A 15,791-nucleotide genomic window follows, 5' to 3' on the forward strand; every position below is an offset into this window, starting at 1 on the left:
AGCTAAATTTAAGAGGTGATAATAAGGGAATATGTTTGCAACCAATGTAGCTAGTCCAGGTTACTTACAATGGCATGAGTATTTCTGTATGTCTGTTTTATGCATCGAATATAAGTGGAAAAGCTTTATAAATGGTGCAAAGTTTACATCCTTTTATTACAGAATGATTAAGTAAGTTAGAATAGGAGGAGTGTGACTCTGCCAACGCTGCTGTCAAGGCTTTCAGTGATAAAAAACAGACATCCTCCAGCACCAGGCAGCTAGAGATACAAGGTGTCATGGGAGTGACAGACTGCCCCACTTTACTCCCTCACTTCAGCCTGAACTCAAGAGCCTGGATTACAGCCAGATAATGCACACAAGCATGACAGGAGAATGTGGAGAGTTTTTGATTGCTACGAGAAAATACCTAACATATTTCAGTCATTTTTATGCTCAACTTATTTCAAAAGTACAATTCATTCTGCTCAAGGCATAATAATATGTGAACACTACTGGGTCACAAACCTGCTCTTCCAGGATCTGTCTCTGTCTCATCATTTAGAGGAGGGGGTGGAGGAAGTGGTAAATCTGTGTCGATAATATCAATTCCCCCAGGAGCAGATGTCCTGCCTCCGTCTACTGTGGCTCCACCTGCAGAGGTGGATTTGCCTGTGGCAGCTGTTGAGTTTCTTGATGATGGAGCTGTGTTGGGTGTTGCTGAAGGTGCTGTGGAGTCTCTTTTAGGGCCCTCAAGGTGATTGGCCACCATATTGTCCTGGCTCTGTTCCTTGCTGCTGGGGGCTAAAGGAGGTGGAGGTGCAGGGGGTGGACAGTCAGCCTCAGGAATGTCATCACCGCTGTCGTCAAAGTCAAAGGCCTCCCCTTCTTCTTCATCAGCGAAGGGGACGCTGTCTGCCAACACTGGAAACAGAGATAGGATTCAGAGATAGAGAACTCATGCTCAGTTGTGTTACTGATCCAGAGATCATCAGATAAAAGAGAGGCTGTTGTGGTGATATGAACCATGAAATGACAAAGATTTTATGGGGAAAACTATTTTGTTGGCATTGGACCAAAACCCCATATCTTAATTTTTCTTGTTTTTCATAAATCGGTGCTATTGGCCACCCTTTACATCTGTCACTTGCTTTTAGAAATCAAATTTTAAACCAATATTAAGTGTCAAAAAGCTTCTGGCTATCACCATTCAGTGTTTAAATAAACAGAAAAATTTATTCAATTTCTAACTTCGTAAAAAGTGGTTATTTTGGAGATAGGAGATTTTGGCCCAACGACAGTGATTTGCTCCATTATATTTGGTCATTAGAAGAAATACTGAATGCCTGCATGAGAAAAACAGATACTCCCATTTAGTTGCTGATTCTACGTATATTTTAGTTAAGCTGGTATTATCAACCAATAATGGCCCAAGAGTCAAACTGTATTTATTTGTCTTCTTTTACATGCAGGCATTTCAAAATCCTAGTTTATAACACATTCTCATGACTGATGAGTAGATAATACTCTTTACCTCTAGACTGGTGTGCAATTGACCAATGGCTAAGTCCCCTCAAATGCAATGAGCCAATCACAATGCGTATAGCCACTGCAATACACTCGGACATCGGCCATTGAAATGAATTGGAGAAAGTCAGTTTTCATCCGGTTTTATGAGGTTTTTTGAGATTTTAAGTTTAAAAATGGTCAAATGGTGTTCATGGGGTACATGCAACGCCAACATAAGGTATCCTGAGAGGCTGGGCGATGGAGTGCATTTTTTAACCTTTCCTAAGCCACATCTAAACCAAGAAAAGTGTCTTTTTTGGATAAAAGTTTTGCGGTAGACCACAACATCAACTCAACTTGGATAAAATTAACATCTGTTCTAAGGTAAGCCAACATCGTAATTGAGGCAGCATATTGTCACTTTTCTGGAAAGACGTTGGCTAAACTTAGCCTAACGTTAGCTCCTAGCTGTGTTGTTCGTTGTGTCACGTTGTTTGTTGGAAGTTCAATGGCATTGTTTGTTCTAGTTTCTATTCTTTGGTGATCGTACATCATTGTTAGCTGTTGTCCAAAGGGCTCTAGTTAAACTAACATTAACTTCTGGAGCTTAGCTTCGTTAACTTATCTGTAATAGTCGAGATAACAAAGGTTGGCAAACGTTATGCTGAATGATTCAATGTAAATACTGTAGCACCAAACTAACGAATGGACACTCTTGGTAAAGATGGTAAAAAGGCCATTATATTTTTCTTATATATTCAGAAAACCAAAAACCTTAACTTCAGTGGCACTTTGATGCTGATCCTCTAGCTTGTGGTCTGAGATTGTGATGGCAATGAGATGCGGTTTATCACGTTTGCACTGGGACCTGTAAATTTGGGCTTGTAACTGAAGCTTTTTATTGACCTTCTCGACAATAAAATGATTAATATATCCCTCCAGTGCGTAGTTTAGACCCTTTTGGTGACTTCTAGATGATATGTGATCTTTCTGTCTCCAAAAATCATCAATGGCCTCCTGTGAAATGTCTCCTACTGTGACAACTGCAATGGCGTCTGTCACTGAATGTTCATTGTTTGTCCGAGTGAGAGGAGGGGGCGTGGCTTAGCCATAGGTCAATTCAAGTGTATTCTATTACAGAGTTATTCCTCTTAAAAGGCAGACTTTTAACTCTATTTTCATGGCTGTCTATGCTGCCTTATTTTTTAATATTAAAATGTTGTACTCTTATAAGTCTCAAATATTATGTATCCATTTGGCAGTAATGTATATCACTGTGAAATTAATGAACTCAAAATTAATGTCTAGAAAATCAACAATATAAGTTTGGATAGAGCTACGTTAAAACAACAAAGTGTGACAGAAACTTTGTGCCGCCTATCCTAGTCAAAGATCCCTGGAAGAACTCTTTGGTTATGCTACTTTTAGTCCCCCCTGTAGACAGTCAAACAGATGCACAATATTGGATCTTTGCTGATATCCAACATACCAGTCATTTAAGATGATACCAATACTGATAAATAATTATAGCTCAGACCTTAAACTTCAGTCCTGTAAAGACACTTTAAAGTCAAAAGAATCAGGATGACCAAAGAAAAAGACATTAACTGTCATAGGTCGGTTGGTTCTGCCTTTAACTTCACAAACGTATTAGTACATATGAGTGATATTTACAGCTGATATGGGCCAATGTGTACAGTTGGTATATAGTAGTAAAAAGCTGCAGATCTATTTTAATCAGAGACCATACATAGTCCAGTACCCAAAGAAAAATAACAAAAAAAATCACTTCACAATGGATATACAATAAATGCAATATGATACAAATATTAGTCATAGGTACAATGAGGGATCGGCATTTAATCACAAATTCAATTTAATTGCAATATGGCCTTCTGCTATTTTCAAATCCCAGAAGAATACTTATTTAACCTGAAATTTGTGCCAAAAAACCCGTTCACACTTTTATGCAGCAAAGATGTTAGACATTACATATCATGCAACATTTAAATGACATTTTTTAGAATAGTCTGCAAAAATTTGCAAAAACATTTTGCAGATTTAAATTACAAGTCAAAATTAGCACAACACGTTATTTTTTTCGAAAATTTTTAGCCCCTGTTTAATCTAATATTGTGTTGTTATAGTATAGAATAATTCTTTGCCTGTGTTTGTTGGAAGTTACATAAGATGACGAACTTCAGAAATAATTGCATATCAAATCGCGATCGCAATATTTGGGGTCAAAATCGCAATTGGATTATTTTCCCAAATCGCTCAGCCCCAGGTACAACAAAAATTTTCTTCCTGTTTTTTTCTCCCTTTCATTTTACTTCAATAAACTATAAAGATCTGAAGAAAGGATGTCACACATGCTCATTTATCACATTTATAATATTATTGGTAGCCTCTATCAAATGTAGTCAGAGCAAGTCTGGTCCCCATGTAGAAATGTATTGAACCTATTTTGACTATAGTCCCTTAATATTCTCTGACTGTAGCATAACAAAAAAAGGTTAGTCCTTCCATAATGTTATTTTCATGAACAGTTTTTAACCAGTCTTTAGGTGTTTTAACCACTTGAAGTATTATTCATCAGATTGTCTGCTGTAGATTGAATATTTAGTGCAATGGCACCAGAATACATTGTCTGAACATCTAGTGGAATCAAGATTTAAAATATAATTTCTAAATACATGTCCAGTTTTGGGCAGACCCACAGTAGTAATGGTTGGCTATATTTGAACCACATAGCCTCTAACAGTTTTCCCCACACACTGATGTCTCTTTTGCACAGGAGTAATAAAAAAATCTCATGATGCTTCTCGATCCGAGTTCCCTCCATCTGTGAGAAGATGTAGTTTTCCACTGTAATTTATAAATGTTTTCCCATCCATCTTCAGATATAACGTTCTTCCTTCTCTTTTGGTGGTCTCTTTCTATCCATGTGTGGGTAATGTTTACACAAAAATCCTTTTCTATGTCAAATACCTAACATGTAGGTGACAGTGAACCTTTGCTATGGCAAATGTTAACAAATTATGCCTCTGCAGCATGGTGCTAATCTCCTAGTTCCCCTATATGTAGCAGGGGTGACAGGCATTCTGTCACGTTTATCTGGTGTGGCATCAGGTCTACCCTTGAAGAAAACGACCAGAGTAAGAGAAAACACAACTATGGCTCGACAGGGAAGGTGATCCTTGCACTATGTATGCTTTTGAGCATTCAGCCAAACACATACTGTACTTAGAACTTAACTCAATAATCATATCATGTCACTCAAAGACTCCTTCACACAGTGTTCACAGATACACAGTGGGTGGCAGTTTTTTCCTTAGGCTGTTAAAGTTTGAGGACTGAGCCACAGTCAGCCTTATAATTAAGGGTGGGGTCGACTACAGCAGTATGTTTTTCTTAAAGAATATCATACATCAAGGATCTGCTCCAAAACAGCACATCAGCTGCTCTCCATTTTATAGCAAACATGAACTAGGGCAGAGCTACAAGCTATAGTTAGCATTAAAAGGCGTTGCATTCGCATCAGAGAAGTCACTTGGCAGCAGACAGGAAGGGAACAACAAATGTCTTTCCACTTTCCACACTGCAATTAGGCAGGCAGGAAAGAAAACTGTTACTCCCTCCAGTGAGAAGTGCAGCTGGAGTTCTGAATTATTCCTGATCTGATGACAACAGTGTGGGCCTGAGTTGGTGAAGCTCAGTTTAGTGCCAGAGTATGTAAAGGATTAGGAATGTGAAGGCTCAGCTTTCATCAGCTGGCTTCATATTTTTCCCTGAAGAGTTGGGGTAGAGAGAGAAGAACACTGAAAAGAAAAAAAATCAATCTGAATACAATCTTGTGGGAAATTTTAGGAAACCATCATAAAAGCGAGCCAAAACCACTGCGCCTAAAAAGGAATCCCCATTCCCTTAGCTTGACCTCTCTGCTCTCCTCAAGCGCTGCCAATTTCAAGAGCCAGCATTCAGGAGGTCTTCAACTTCTCAGAATGATATTCAATCTTTGATACAGATTTCCTTGCAAGCATACCACAGATTCTTTGTGAGCGCTTTCATTGGTAATGACAGCTTGATTTTATTAACTGACAGTCTAAAGTGTTACTCTCACATCCTGATTATGATCCCAAGGAAAACAGCATAGTCCACAATTGTAATTGGGGTTGTTTTAAGGTCAGAATCATGAGGCAACACCTCTTCCACCACATGCCGAAATAGCTCAGTTGGGAGAGCGTTAGACTGAAGATCTAAAGGTCCCTGGTTCGATCCCGGGTTTCGGCATTTTGACCTCTCCCTCCCCCCTGCTGTCTGTGCATTCTTTCACCTCTGAACACATAACACAAATCTACAATGCTTTTCAAACATTTCCAGCATTGCCCCTGCTGAAATCAGTCGACTTAGCATTTATGTAGCCATTCAGAGTTAAGCTGATTAGGTTATTCTTTGCACACATCACCATTACAAGTTCCTTGTTCACTGTCCCAACATGCTACAAGCCTCTAGGCTTGAGCCGTCCACTGATAGTGACCAAGTAAATCTTAACTCAAAGGAACTCCCTGTAACAAACCCAGCAACTTTGAAGTCCCTAGCAGCAATGTACACAGCTTTAAATCAGCAGCAGAATCCCCTCAGGCTTTGACAGGTAGTCGTTTCTCCCTGTAGTCAGAGTGTGAGCGAACAGGCCGTGACTAATGCTCCAGGTCAGCACTTTGACCTCACGTCCATCTGCACCTCTGACTAACACTGAACAAGGAGAGGTGCAAAAGCAAACCTGGAATCAGAGATGTTATCTGTCTTTTTCCATCTGTAAAATAATGAATGGGTAGGGACACAGCTATAAAGCACAGCTAGCTGGCTAATAATCTGCGTCACTCCAGGACTTTGGCATGAATATTCATCGCCTTTAATTGACCCAATATGGCCTCAGACCCTCTCTCTCTCTCTGGTGTCAGTGTGAAACACTTGACTGTGCCAGAATAGAACAGAGCACAATTTGATTGGATTTTGGCATGATGACCAGTCACAACTGGTCATTCGATAGTACATCTGCAACTGTGTGTAGGAATCCATTGGCAGTTAGCTATATTGGTATGTTTGCCTGCAGCCTAATTACAGACACAGCGCAAGATGTTGACCTTATTTAAAAGAGCAAACACAGCTGTAAACACAACAGGCCTGAAGGATGTATAGAAAATATGTCATGTGAAGATGATATTGTTCAATACTGCAAAAAGGTACAAAATTACAATAAATAACTTAAAATAACTTAACATATTAAACATTTTTTATGTTTCTGTACTGTTCTTTGTGTTTTAAACTCTCACAACATATCTCTCCTTAATTAAAAAAAAAAATCCCTGAAGCATTTTTACACAAATAAACTGGCCTAAAATAATTTGGGGGCAGGGTATTTTGGATTTGTCTGACTGCATCAAAATGATATGAAAGCATTATACTCATTATATTCACATTATTCTCAAGCTTCCTCCATAGATAAAATGTCAGCATGCTGAGAGAGATAGCAATGCTTGTTTATATATATATTTACTGCGTTAAAGTCAGACTTCAGTGCTGTGTCTACACTGCATGCTTATATCATGATAATCTTAACGAATGCTGACTTTTCAGAGCTGATACTAATTATAAGTAATGCATAAGATTGATAACTGATATTCGGAACCATTATGCATTTAAAGTGAGAATGAGACATGAGAAAGTTTCAGTAATTATTAACGATGCACAAAGTATTACAACTACAGTTACTATAGATGAATATCTGCAACAGCAATAAAGATGAGTTAATTTCTGGGTTTTTAAGCAAATGCAGAAATAGCACTATGTAAAACTAATGTAAACATGAAATTATTATACTTATAGCATATTTAAAGACACTTTTATATCAGCATGTTATAACCACACTTCCAAATATTCCAACACACTTTCGGTTCACTAGTATACTTTAATAGAGTTAGTGTAACAGTATGGAAAAATTTTTGTTTGTTACGTAGCTTGGTTTTGAAGTCACAGTTCGGTAGGGCAAACAAAGCACAACTTGGAAACTTCTCTTGTACACATTGTCTAAATGCAAAATCAACAGTTCAGGCTCTCAGGCCTACTTAGCCTTTCTTGTTAAAAAAAAAAAAAAAAAAAAAAAAAAATATATATATATATATATATAGAAATAAACAGGAAAATAAATTTTTATTTAGGCTAAATTCAGAATAATGCTGCAACCCCCCTCCAAAAGTTCTTCAAAGACTAAAAACACTGAAATACATTTTTCCAGTATAAGATTAGCTATCTTATAAATACAGCTTGATTTTATACTGCCTCCTGGCTGCTATGAATCCCTGGGAAAATGCTCTAAGAGGTCAGCTACAAATGAAGGCTTTGTGTCTCCAATTAAGAAGTATTTGCCCCCAAAATTAGAAATAAACTACACTTATACATGTGCCATTGTTGGTAAAGCGAGATGGGGAAACTTAACATCTTACAAACACAATCGACTAAATAAACTAAACACAGCAAACAACAAAAGAGCAGGAGAGGGAGAAGCAGAGAGTAGAGCCAACTGCTAAGAGAAGCTAAGCAAAGCTAGAGTTTTTAAAAAAAGATGATCTCGCACATCAGCTGCTAAAGAAAGAGAGGGCTTACTGATAACATGTCAAACAATGATCAAATAATAGCAGTGATTGAAAATTGATCCAACAATATACAGAAAAAGGAACCATTTAGCACTAGCTGTAAAGAAACTGGAGACGATACAGCACAACTAGTAAGACAGGAACTAATGCACTGTGTCAGTGACACAGGCTTCGGTGTTGATTGCAATCAGACAACGTTGTGGGCAGAGGTGGAAAAAGTACAAACTATTGTACCCAAGTAAAGGTGCAGTTACTCTGGTTGGAAATGACTTAAGTAAAAGTAAAAAGTATTTATTTTAAAATTCTGAGTAGCGTAGCGACCATTGTCCATGACCAATGCGATTGTGTGCGTAGATCAATCTACAGCTGCAGAATGTCTGCTCAAACCTTAAGAGATTGAACAACATTTTTTCTCAGAGCTGCAGTCAGATCTCTACACCAGTGTGTTTGTGTGCCTTGTCTGTTAATTAATTGCTGACATGACAGGCACAGTAAACCTCCACTGGGATTTTCAAAGTAAAAGCCCAACAGTTTGTTTCCGTGGTGAGACGACTTGTGTTTTCATATGATACTTTTATTCTGAAGTGTTTTTCGGGATAGTTCCTCGGTTGCTGCAGTAACATGCAAAGTTGCTTTGGTGCTTAATGTTCATTTTGTTTCTACTTGATGTAAATTATTTAAAAGCATCAGATTATAAGAGATATTAACTCAAATTCGCTCTCCTTCCACATCTTGTTCTCTGCTCAAAAATTACTGTTGTGAATTTCCACCAGATGCATGATGGGAAATAATCTCAAAAGGAATTGTATTCTAGTCTTGTAGTTAGTGACCCACAGTTGTTGCAAAGTCTCAGTCTGAGACTAAAAACTGTTTTGCTTGCATTCACATTGTCTTTAGATGTGAGAGTGTCTCAGATTTCAGTTTTTTTAGTCTTTTAAGAGTTTTAGGAAAGTCCTCTGGTGAAAGGCCACCTGAAAAGTTGAATTTCTTTAAGTTGTACCAACATGCAGTTTACTCAAGCGTGCATACAAGTGAATTGGCTTCAGACGGATCTAGGTGTAATGTGCCTGTTTGGAAGCTGAAGTCAAAAAAAGCTGAGAAGAAATAAAGACACAAGTGTCAACATGGATGGCGTGCAGTGCTTATGAGATACAAGGGCTTTAATGTTATTTATGTTTTCACCATTCAACACACAAGCAGTTTGCAATTAAGATCAATGTAAAGGTACACTAAAGAGAATGTGCACACTTGATGACACACAAACCCCTGCGAAGGCGTCCATTGTCAATTCATAACCACAATATGGATTTTGTTCTATGGGCCTATCTCCATTCTGCTACATAATTGTCCGCTCCAATGAGTCACCGGGTTACAATCCGCTCCAGCATTGCCCTAGCAACAAAGCAAGTGACTGGCCAGCTGGGGATGAAGCATTTCTCTGGCCTGTGTCTATCCCCGGAGGCAGTGTGTATCTTTTAGTGTGCGTTATGTGTGTTTGTGCTGCTGCTGAGTATTCAGCATAATACTGAGGCACATTGTCTGGTATTCACAGCAGCGCTGCAAATTTTAGCCTCCTTACTCCCTCGTTCTGCTGCCCACACACTCCCCAGCGGTGGAGGGGCAGAGGAGAGGAATCTGTGTTGTTTACATGCACTGTCCAGCTTCAGCAGCCCTCCAGGAAGTGAACTGACCAAGAGATGACCTACAGGAGCGAGAAGGTGAAACTACCAGTTTAACCCTCATATCTCTCTAAAAGACAGGCACACAGGCAAAAAGTACTAAAAACTATCAAAACAAAGTTTTCTAGATGAATAACATTTAAAAATCTCTTATCAGCCAGGTGTCCATGTTTTCTGACACAACTGAGTTCAGTTCAAAAAAGCCCACAAAAAGGTCTTCACATTTTATTATTTTCCAGTAAAGCAGTCCAGATATGTCATTGGGTATTTCTTTTCTGCATTTGTACAGGTATATTCTTCTTTGCTTTGTGGGTTAGAATTACATTTTCTTACCAATTTGATCAATGACTTCTCTATACACACAAGTAGAACCCTTAACTTGCATGCTCTTTAGTCTCACTTTAAAAGCTAATGGCCCGTACGGGGATCGAACCCACGACCTTGGGGTTATTAGCACCACGCTCTAACCAACTGAGCTAACCGGCCCATACCCTGCCCAGATATGGTGTCATCTATCACAGCTGCTCTGTAAAGTTAAGAACAAAGGCCATAACATGTCTGAGTGAAAAAGCTTTGTTGACTTTACTTTCAGGAGGTGGGGGAGGAAAGTCTTCCACATCCATGCTTGTTGCTCTTTTTCCTGCCCAGGCTCTTCAGACAGCAGCATGAAGGGAATCATCTACACCGACACACATTCCTAAAGGAAAAGGACATGCATTATTGAATGAAAAACTATGCAGGTATACAGGCACTGCATTTCTAAGCTGAACTAGAAATGAAGAATGTTCCCATACATCAGGAGCAAAGCACCTCTGGCTCAGCAAATGTGACTCTGTTCAAGCCTGAAAGCCCAGCCACACTTGTTCTTCAATGTTGTTTCTCTATCACAGCAGCACTTTGTCAGCAGAGGGCCACGTCTGTGTTGTGGTCACGGTCTGGTACCTTTTGTGTCAACAACAGAGTCTGAACCAAAGCTAATTCAGACAAATGAACGAATGAATGGAAACAAAAGAAGCTCTTATAGTGCTCCTTGGAGCTGTTGATACAACCACATGTTTAAGTGTACACAACATTCTCATGCTAATTATGGGCTGGTGTGATGTCATGTATGTAAACATGCTTGGCCACTATATAATTGATAGACTGTACCCCGTAGAGTGACCACAGGAACATGAATGGGGATTGTAGCTTGAACCAAGTAATTTAAAGTGCATCCAGATTCTAATTTTACCTTTTTATTGATGATGTATTGACACTATTCCAGTTCTAATAGAATACACTGGCAGTCAATAGTATGACAGTAAAATTTCTAAAGATTTTTTGATTTTATACATAGGATATGCTATAAAAAAAAAGTCTCAGTACAGATATAAAGTGCTTTGACCAACAAGGCAAGGGCAGGAACTCAGGGATATAGCACAATAAGCATCAATAGTCAGGCTAATTTTATGTAAAAAACATAAATCATGATATTCCTGCCACTAAGATTATTTCTCAGACTAAAATGTTACCATCAAAATCTAATAAAATATCAGTCATCTCCTCTCCACTCCACTGGATCTCCCCATCTCTCTGTCTGCAACAGACATTAATGCATGCACATGAATTTTAAAGGGATAATAAAAGGGCTTAATAAATCATATTTGCTGATCAATTAAAGCTGTGCCTGTAACAAAGTGAAGAACAACGCAACTTCAATACAAAGCAAAATTCTTGTAAGATCTTTAGAGCATAACCACTGTAATAAATTCAGAAAATAACATTTTATTTCTGAGTTTCACTGCTTTGCTTTTAACTGCAAACACTCTCTCTTTCTTCCTGGATGACAAACTGCAGTATGCACTCTCTCTTACCACATGATGGTCCAACCTAGGGCTGGGACGATAATCAATAAATCAATTAATCGCACGATAAATGAAAATGAACTCAATAATATTGCTGGCCTTGATAAACTGCCATGTGTATGCGTGTTTGTTTTCCTCGTCTCTCGCCTCCAAACAGGCTAGATGAGAAGAGGGCATTATTATGATATATTATTATTACATTAGTGGTTAACTGGGTCTCAAAATAATGTTGACAATAATATCTTTTAATGGCAATAATTTGTGGGACAATATATCGTCCAGCAAAATTTGTTATCCTCACAGGCCTAGTCCAACCTAAATAATGGGCATGCATGATATTATCAGCCTGATATCAGTTTCGGCAGATATTAGGCAAAAATAAATAAATAAAATAATAATTAAAAAGCAAATATTGTATTGGCAGACATCAAACTTTCTGCCAAAATCTACATCCGATATTTTGGTTGGAGGTATCAGCTAAGCCTTTATTTCCTCTCAGGGTCATAGTGTCAGCGGGTGTGACATTAGCCTGATATTCTCTCTACAGCAAGGCTAACATTACAAGCTAGCGCCGCCAGCCTTCCTTCCTCTTTGCAGATTAATATCGTGCTTTAATATGTGACCTCTTTTCACTTAAGGTGGAAGTTAAACATGAGTTCAACCCTGGACGCCTAGCCCTTGATTTCCATTTACTACTTTAAAAACCTGTCATACCATGCTGTTCCTACTACACGCTAACTGCTAAGACATTGCTGAGCTTCTCATGTTTACATCTGTGAAGTGCCAGACAGGAAGGCAGCGGCCATTAACTGAAGCTACAGCGGCCTTTAGTGGCAGGAGGTTCATTGCTGTTTAAGAGAGCATTATAGACCAGGATTTCAAGCCTGTGTTTAAAAAAATGATGGGTAATTCATTTGACTGACTCGTAAATCCCTTGTTGGCTAATTTGATAAATTAATTCAACCACTTCAGTGATTAACTGCGCCCATCTTTAGTATCAGCATTTATCGACTGTGAATATTAGCCATATGTACAAATAAATTAGTGGAGTTTTGAGCTGGACCAACAGACCGCTGTCAGTTGAGCTCTTTTTTTAAATTCCTTTTTCATTCTTTAAAGTTTATTTTAAGGACAAAAGTTTGTTTCTTTGTTCAACCTCAAACCTTTAAGTGTGTTCAAAGGAAAAAAAAATTAGGTCTGAAAAATATGTGCAAATATAGGCAATTGATAAGGTATCGGCTAAAATGAAACTGTTAATATCCGCGTATCAGATATCAGCAAAAACCCAGTACTATGCATCCCTGCTAAATGAGTTAATTATGGTTCTGCCTAGTCAAATCAACATTATTAATAAAACAACATTTTCAATACATAGCCATTTTTTCTGCAATATGATACAAAATGAACTTAAACTATACACTACGATACCATGATATGATTTTGGACTCTGATGCTGCACACACTGAGCCTCTAAAGTAGAATTCTACCTCTGCTCAAACCATTTAACATTTGAGATCATGCCTGATTAAGGCTGGGCAATATCAATATTTAGATTAATTCCTGCAATATTACATTAAGCTAAAATGTGTGTCAAAATACCAGCTTATACTCTACACAACATGCAAACATGCACATTTAAATCTTTTTCTAGAATAGTTTGCAAAAAACCTACTTTGCTTGTTTTTGTATGTTTTTCTTATTACAAATTAGAATCACTTAAATACCGGTATTACTATCAATATCATCCAAAATTAAATTGTAAGTATCTGCATATCATCAGCAAAAGTCCACTATTGTGCATCTCCAATCAAAGCAGCCAGGGATATTGTCATGTCTGTAGCAAACCTTAGGTGAAAAATACAAAACAGAAGTGAATTTTGACACAACTTGAATACAAAAATTAACCACAATATGCATGAACCTTTAGGGTGTAGCGGTCAGTGTGATGTTCCAATAACAACCTCTCATTTTGGCTTAGTTTAATGTCTTTCGCATGCAGAGGCAGGAGAGACCTTTGGACTTGCATGGGCATGCGAAACATCACATTCCTCAGCAGCAAAGCTTTTGTTTGCAGATTTACAATTCATATCCAAAAGTGACAGTTTCTGTCAAGGCCTCGTCTAGAATAGAAGTGTTTTTTTTTTCTGACTTCCTCAGCTTGCGAGCATACACTGCCATAGATGGCAGAGTCATGACATCATGCTGTAACATAAAGCCGCCATTGTTGTGGCATGTAGGGCACATATTATATCCATGCAGTCGATACAGTTCAACACAAGCCACGGTTTAAGTTCTAAACACCCTCCTTCTTGTCTGACTAAAACAAGCCTACACCTCAGTATAACAGCAAACACGATCTAAAGGATAACTCATTCAGAATCTCAACGTTTGTTTTGTCTACAAATAATGTGAAATCTTCTGCTTCTTTGTCCTCCACCCTGCTCATCAGGAACAAGGCCAGAACAGTATTATGAACACACAGAGCCAGTGTCTGCAAATACAAAGTGGCTGACAGATAATTCTAATGCTAACAGACAGGTTTATATAGAATACATAGCCTGAGGAGAAACAGCCCACACAACAGAGAAGAATCCAAAGACATGGGCAGCAGCAGCTCCAATATTATCATATAGGATAACTAGTAATGAAGCACTGCACAGCCTGAAGAGTTGATGTTTGAATAAGCACGACATGCATGGTTGTAAATTGACTGGCACATTTTGGATTGGCATCTAACAGCCCAGCCCTGACAGGAGCCTTGAGGGGTGACTCATCTTTCCTTTCAGATGTATTGTTCAATTTCTAGGACAGCAGGAAAAGGAAGGAAAGGAGGGGAGAGGCAGGAAAATATTCAGGTGTGTTTATTTCTGAGGGCATTCATAGAGCGATATCACACTGCCTGGTTCTGTCTTTTAATTAAAGCATTTTCTTACTCATTTGTGAAAAGACAACTGATATGACAAATTGTACTATCTTCTAAAAGAGCTGGATCAGTGTTTGATGTGTTGTCACACAATGAGGAAAGACAGCTTCCTGGCTGCTTTAGAGCCAGCCTGCAGATTCCTCTAACCCTCTCTTCTCCTATAATTACTCTGTTTGCTTTTTTTACCTTCTTCTTGAAGAAAACTAAATGCACCTTTCCACAAATTACATACTGAAAGGGCCGTGGTGTGAAGCGACTTCAAATGTGGTGTGCAGCATAGTGGCACCTGGCATATCCAATGAAGACGAACAACTCACAGCATCTGTCGGTGACCTGTCTCTGCTGCATACTGTCAACACTAAAACACTAGGCCACATTTGCAGAAAGGCTCATAAACCATAACACAAATGACAACAAACTATTGACCATTATCTATGTATCCCTGCTCGGCTTATATTTTCAGAGTCTAATTAAAGGGACAGTGTTGCAGTCATATCTTAGAGCAATGATTGAGAACAGATCAGGATACAGCAGACAGGCAAATTCAGCCATATAGTTGATGACAGACTCAGCTGAGCGTGTCATTACATGCTGCAGGAGGCTGCGCTGCACAGGAAGACAGTCATCTGGTCTGCTGGAGTAATGCTGCCAATTTGCTCACCTGTGTATTCCTAATAACCTATGTTAAACAGACAATGACAAGGATCAGACCCATGTTGACACTATGTACATTCATTATGTGCACAGCTGTACTATGGAGGATTATGCCAACTATGATAACCGAGGGCTAAATTCTATAGCAGCCTATGGGATACACTCATATACTTAATAGGATTAAGCAACAAATAATGTTTATTTTTTAAGATTACAGCAACTTTGTGATAAGGTTTTCAAAATGTCTGATACTTTGAAACACCACTTTTAAAAGGGTTGGTTATTTAAGGGTTCGGTGGTTCTGTTTCTCAGTCATGTTTCAACGCAAGGCTAATGTGAAGAAAAGAAGGTGCACTGAAAACTGCAAAGACATGCTGACAACACATTTGTGCAATTTTATCATGCAGGAGTTTGCCTTGAATTTATGGTGATCAAAACAACAAATTACTGAAACTGTGTGCCCAGGACTTTTTTGAATCATTGCTGCTATCTAAACAGCTAACAATATAAGATACTTTTTTACTAGGATTGTTTTAGATATGTTATT

At 38.4% G+C, this 15,791-nt stretch overlaps 1 protein-coding gene and 2 non-coding genes across 4 annotated transcripts in view; 1 reads left to right on the forward strand and 2 right to left on the reverse strand.

Moving 5' to 3' along the window:
• Positions 1 to 15,791, reverse strand: part of arhgef10 (Rho guanine nucleotide exchange factor (GEF) 10) — a 72,672-nt gene that overhangs the window by 48,145 nt on the left and 8,736 nt on the right. For both annotated transcript variants that reach the window (XM_041812940.1, XM_041812939.1), the window contains exons 2-3: positions 10,410 to 10,520; positions 508 to 903 (exon numbers count right to left, since the gene is read on the reverse strand). In XM_041812940.1, the coding sequence (XP_041668874.1) occupies positions 508 to 903; positions 10,410 to 10,446 (433 nt within the window). In that variant the 5' untranslated portion in view covers positions 10,447 to 10,520. The remainder of the gene's footprint in view (positions 1 to 507; positions 904 to 10,409; positions 10,521 to 15,791) is intronic.
• trnaf-gaa lies at positions 5,709 to 5,781 on the forward strand. Its single transcript has one exon. It is a non-coding gene; the product is annotated as a tRNA-Phe (tRNA).
• Positions 10,236 to 10,309, reverse strand: trnai-aau. The gene has a single exon. It is a non-coding gene; the product is annotated as a tRNA-Ile (tRNA).

This window comes from Cheilinus undulatus, linkage group 18 (genome assembly GCF_018320785.1).
Source record: "Cheilinus undulatus linkage group 18, ASM1832078v1, whole genome shotgun sequence".
NCBI classification, from domain to species: Eukaryota; Metazoa; Chordata; class Actinopteri; order Labriformes; family Labridae; genus Cheilinus; species Cheilinus undulatus.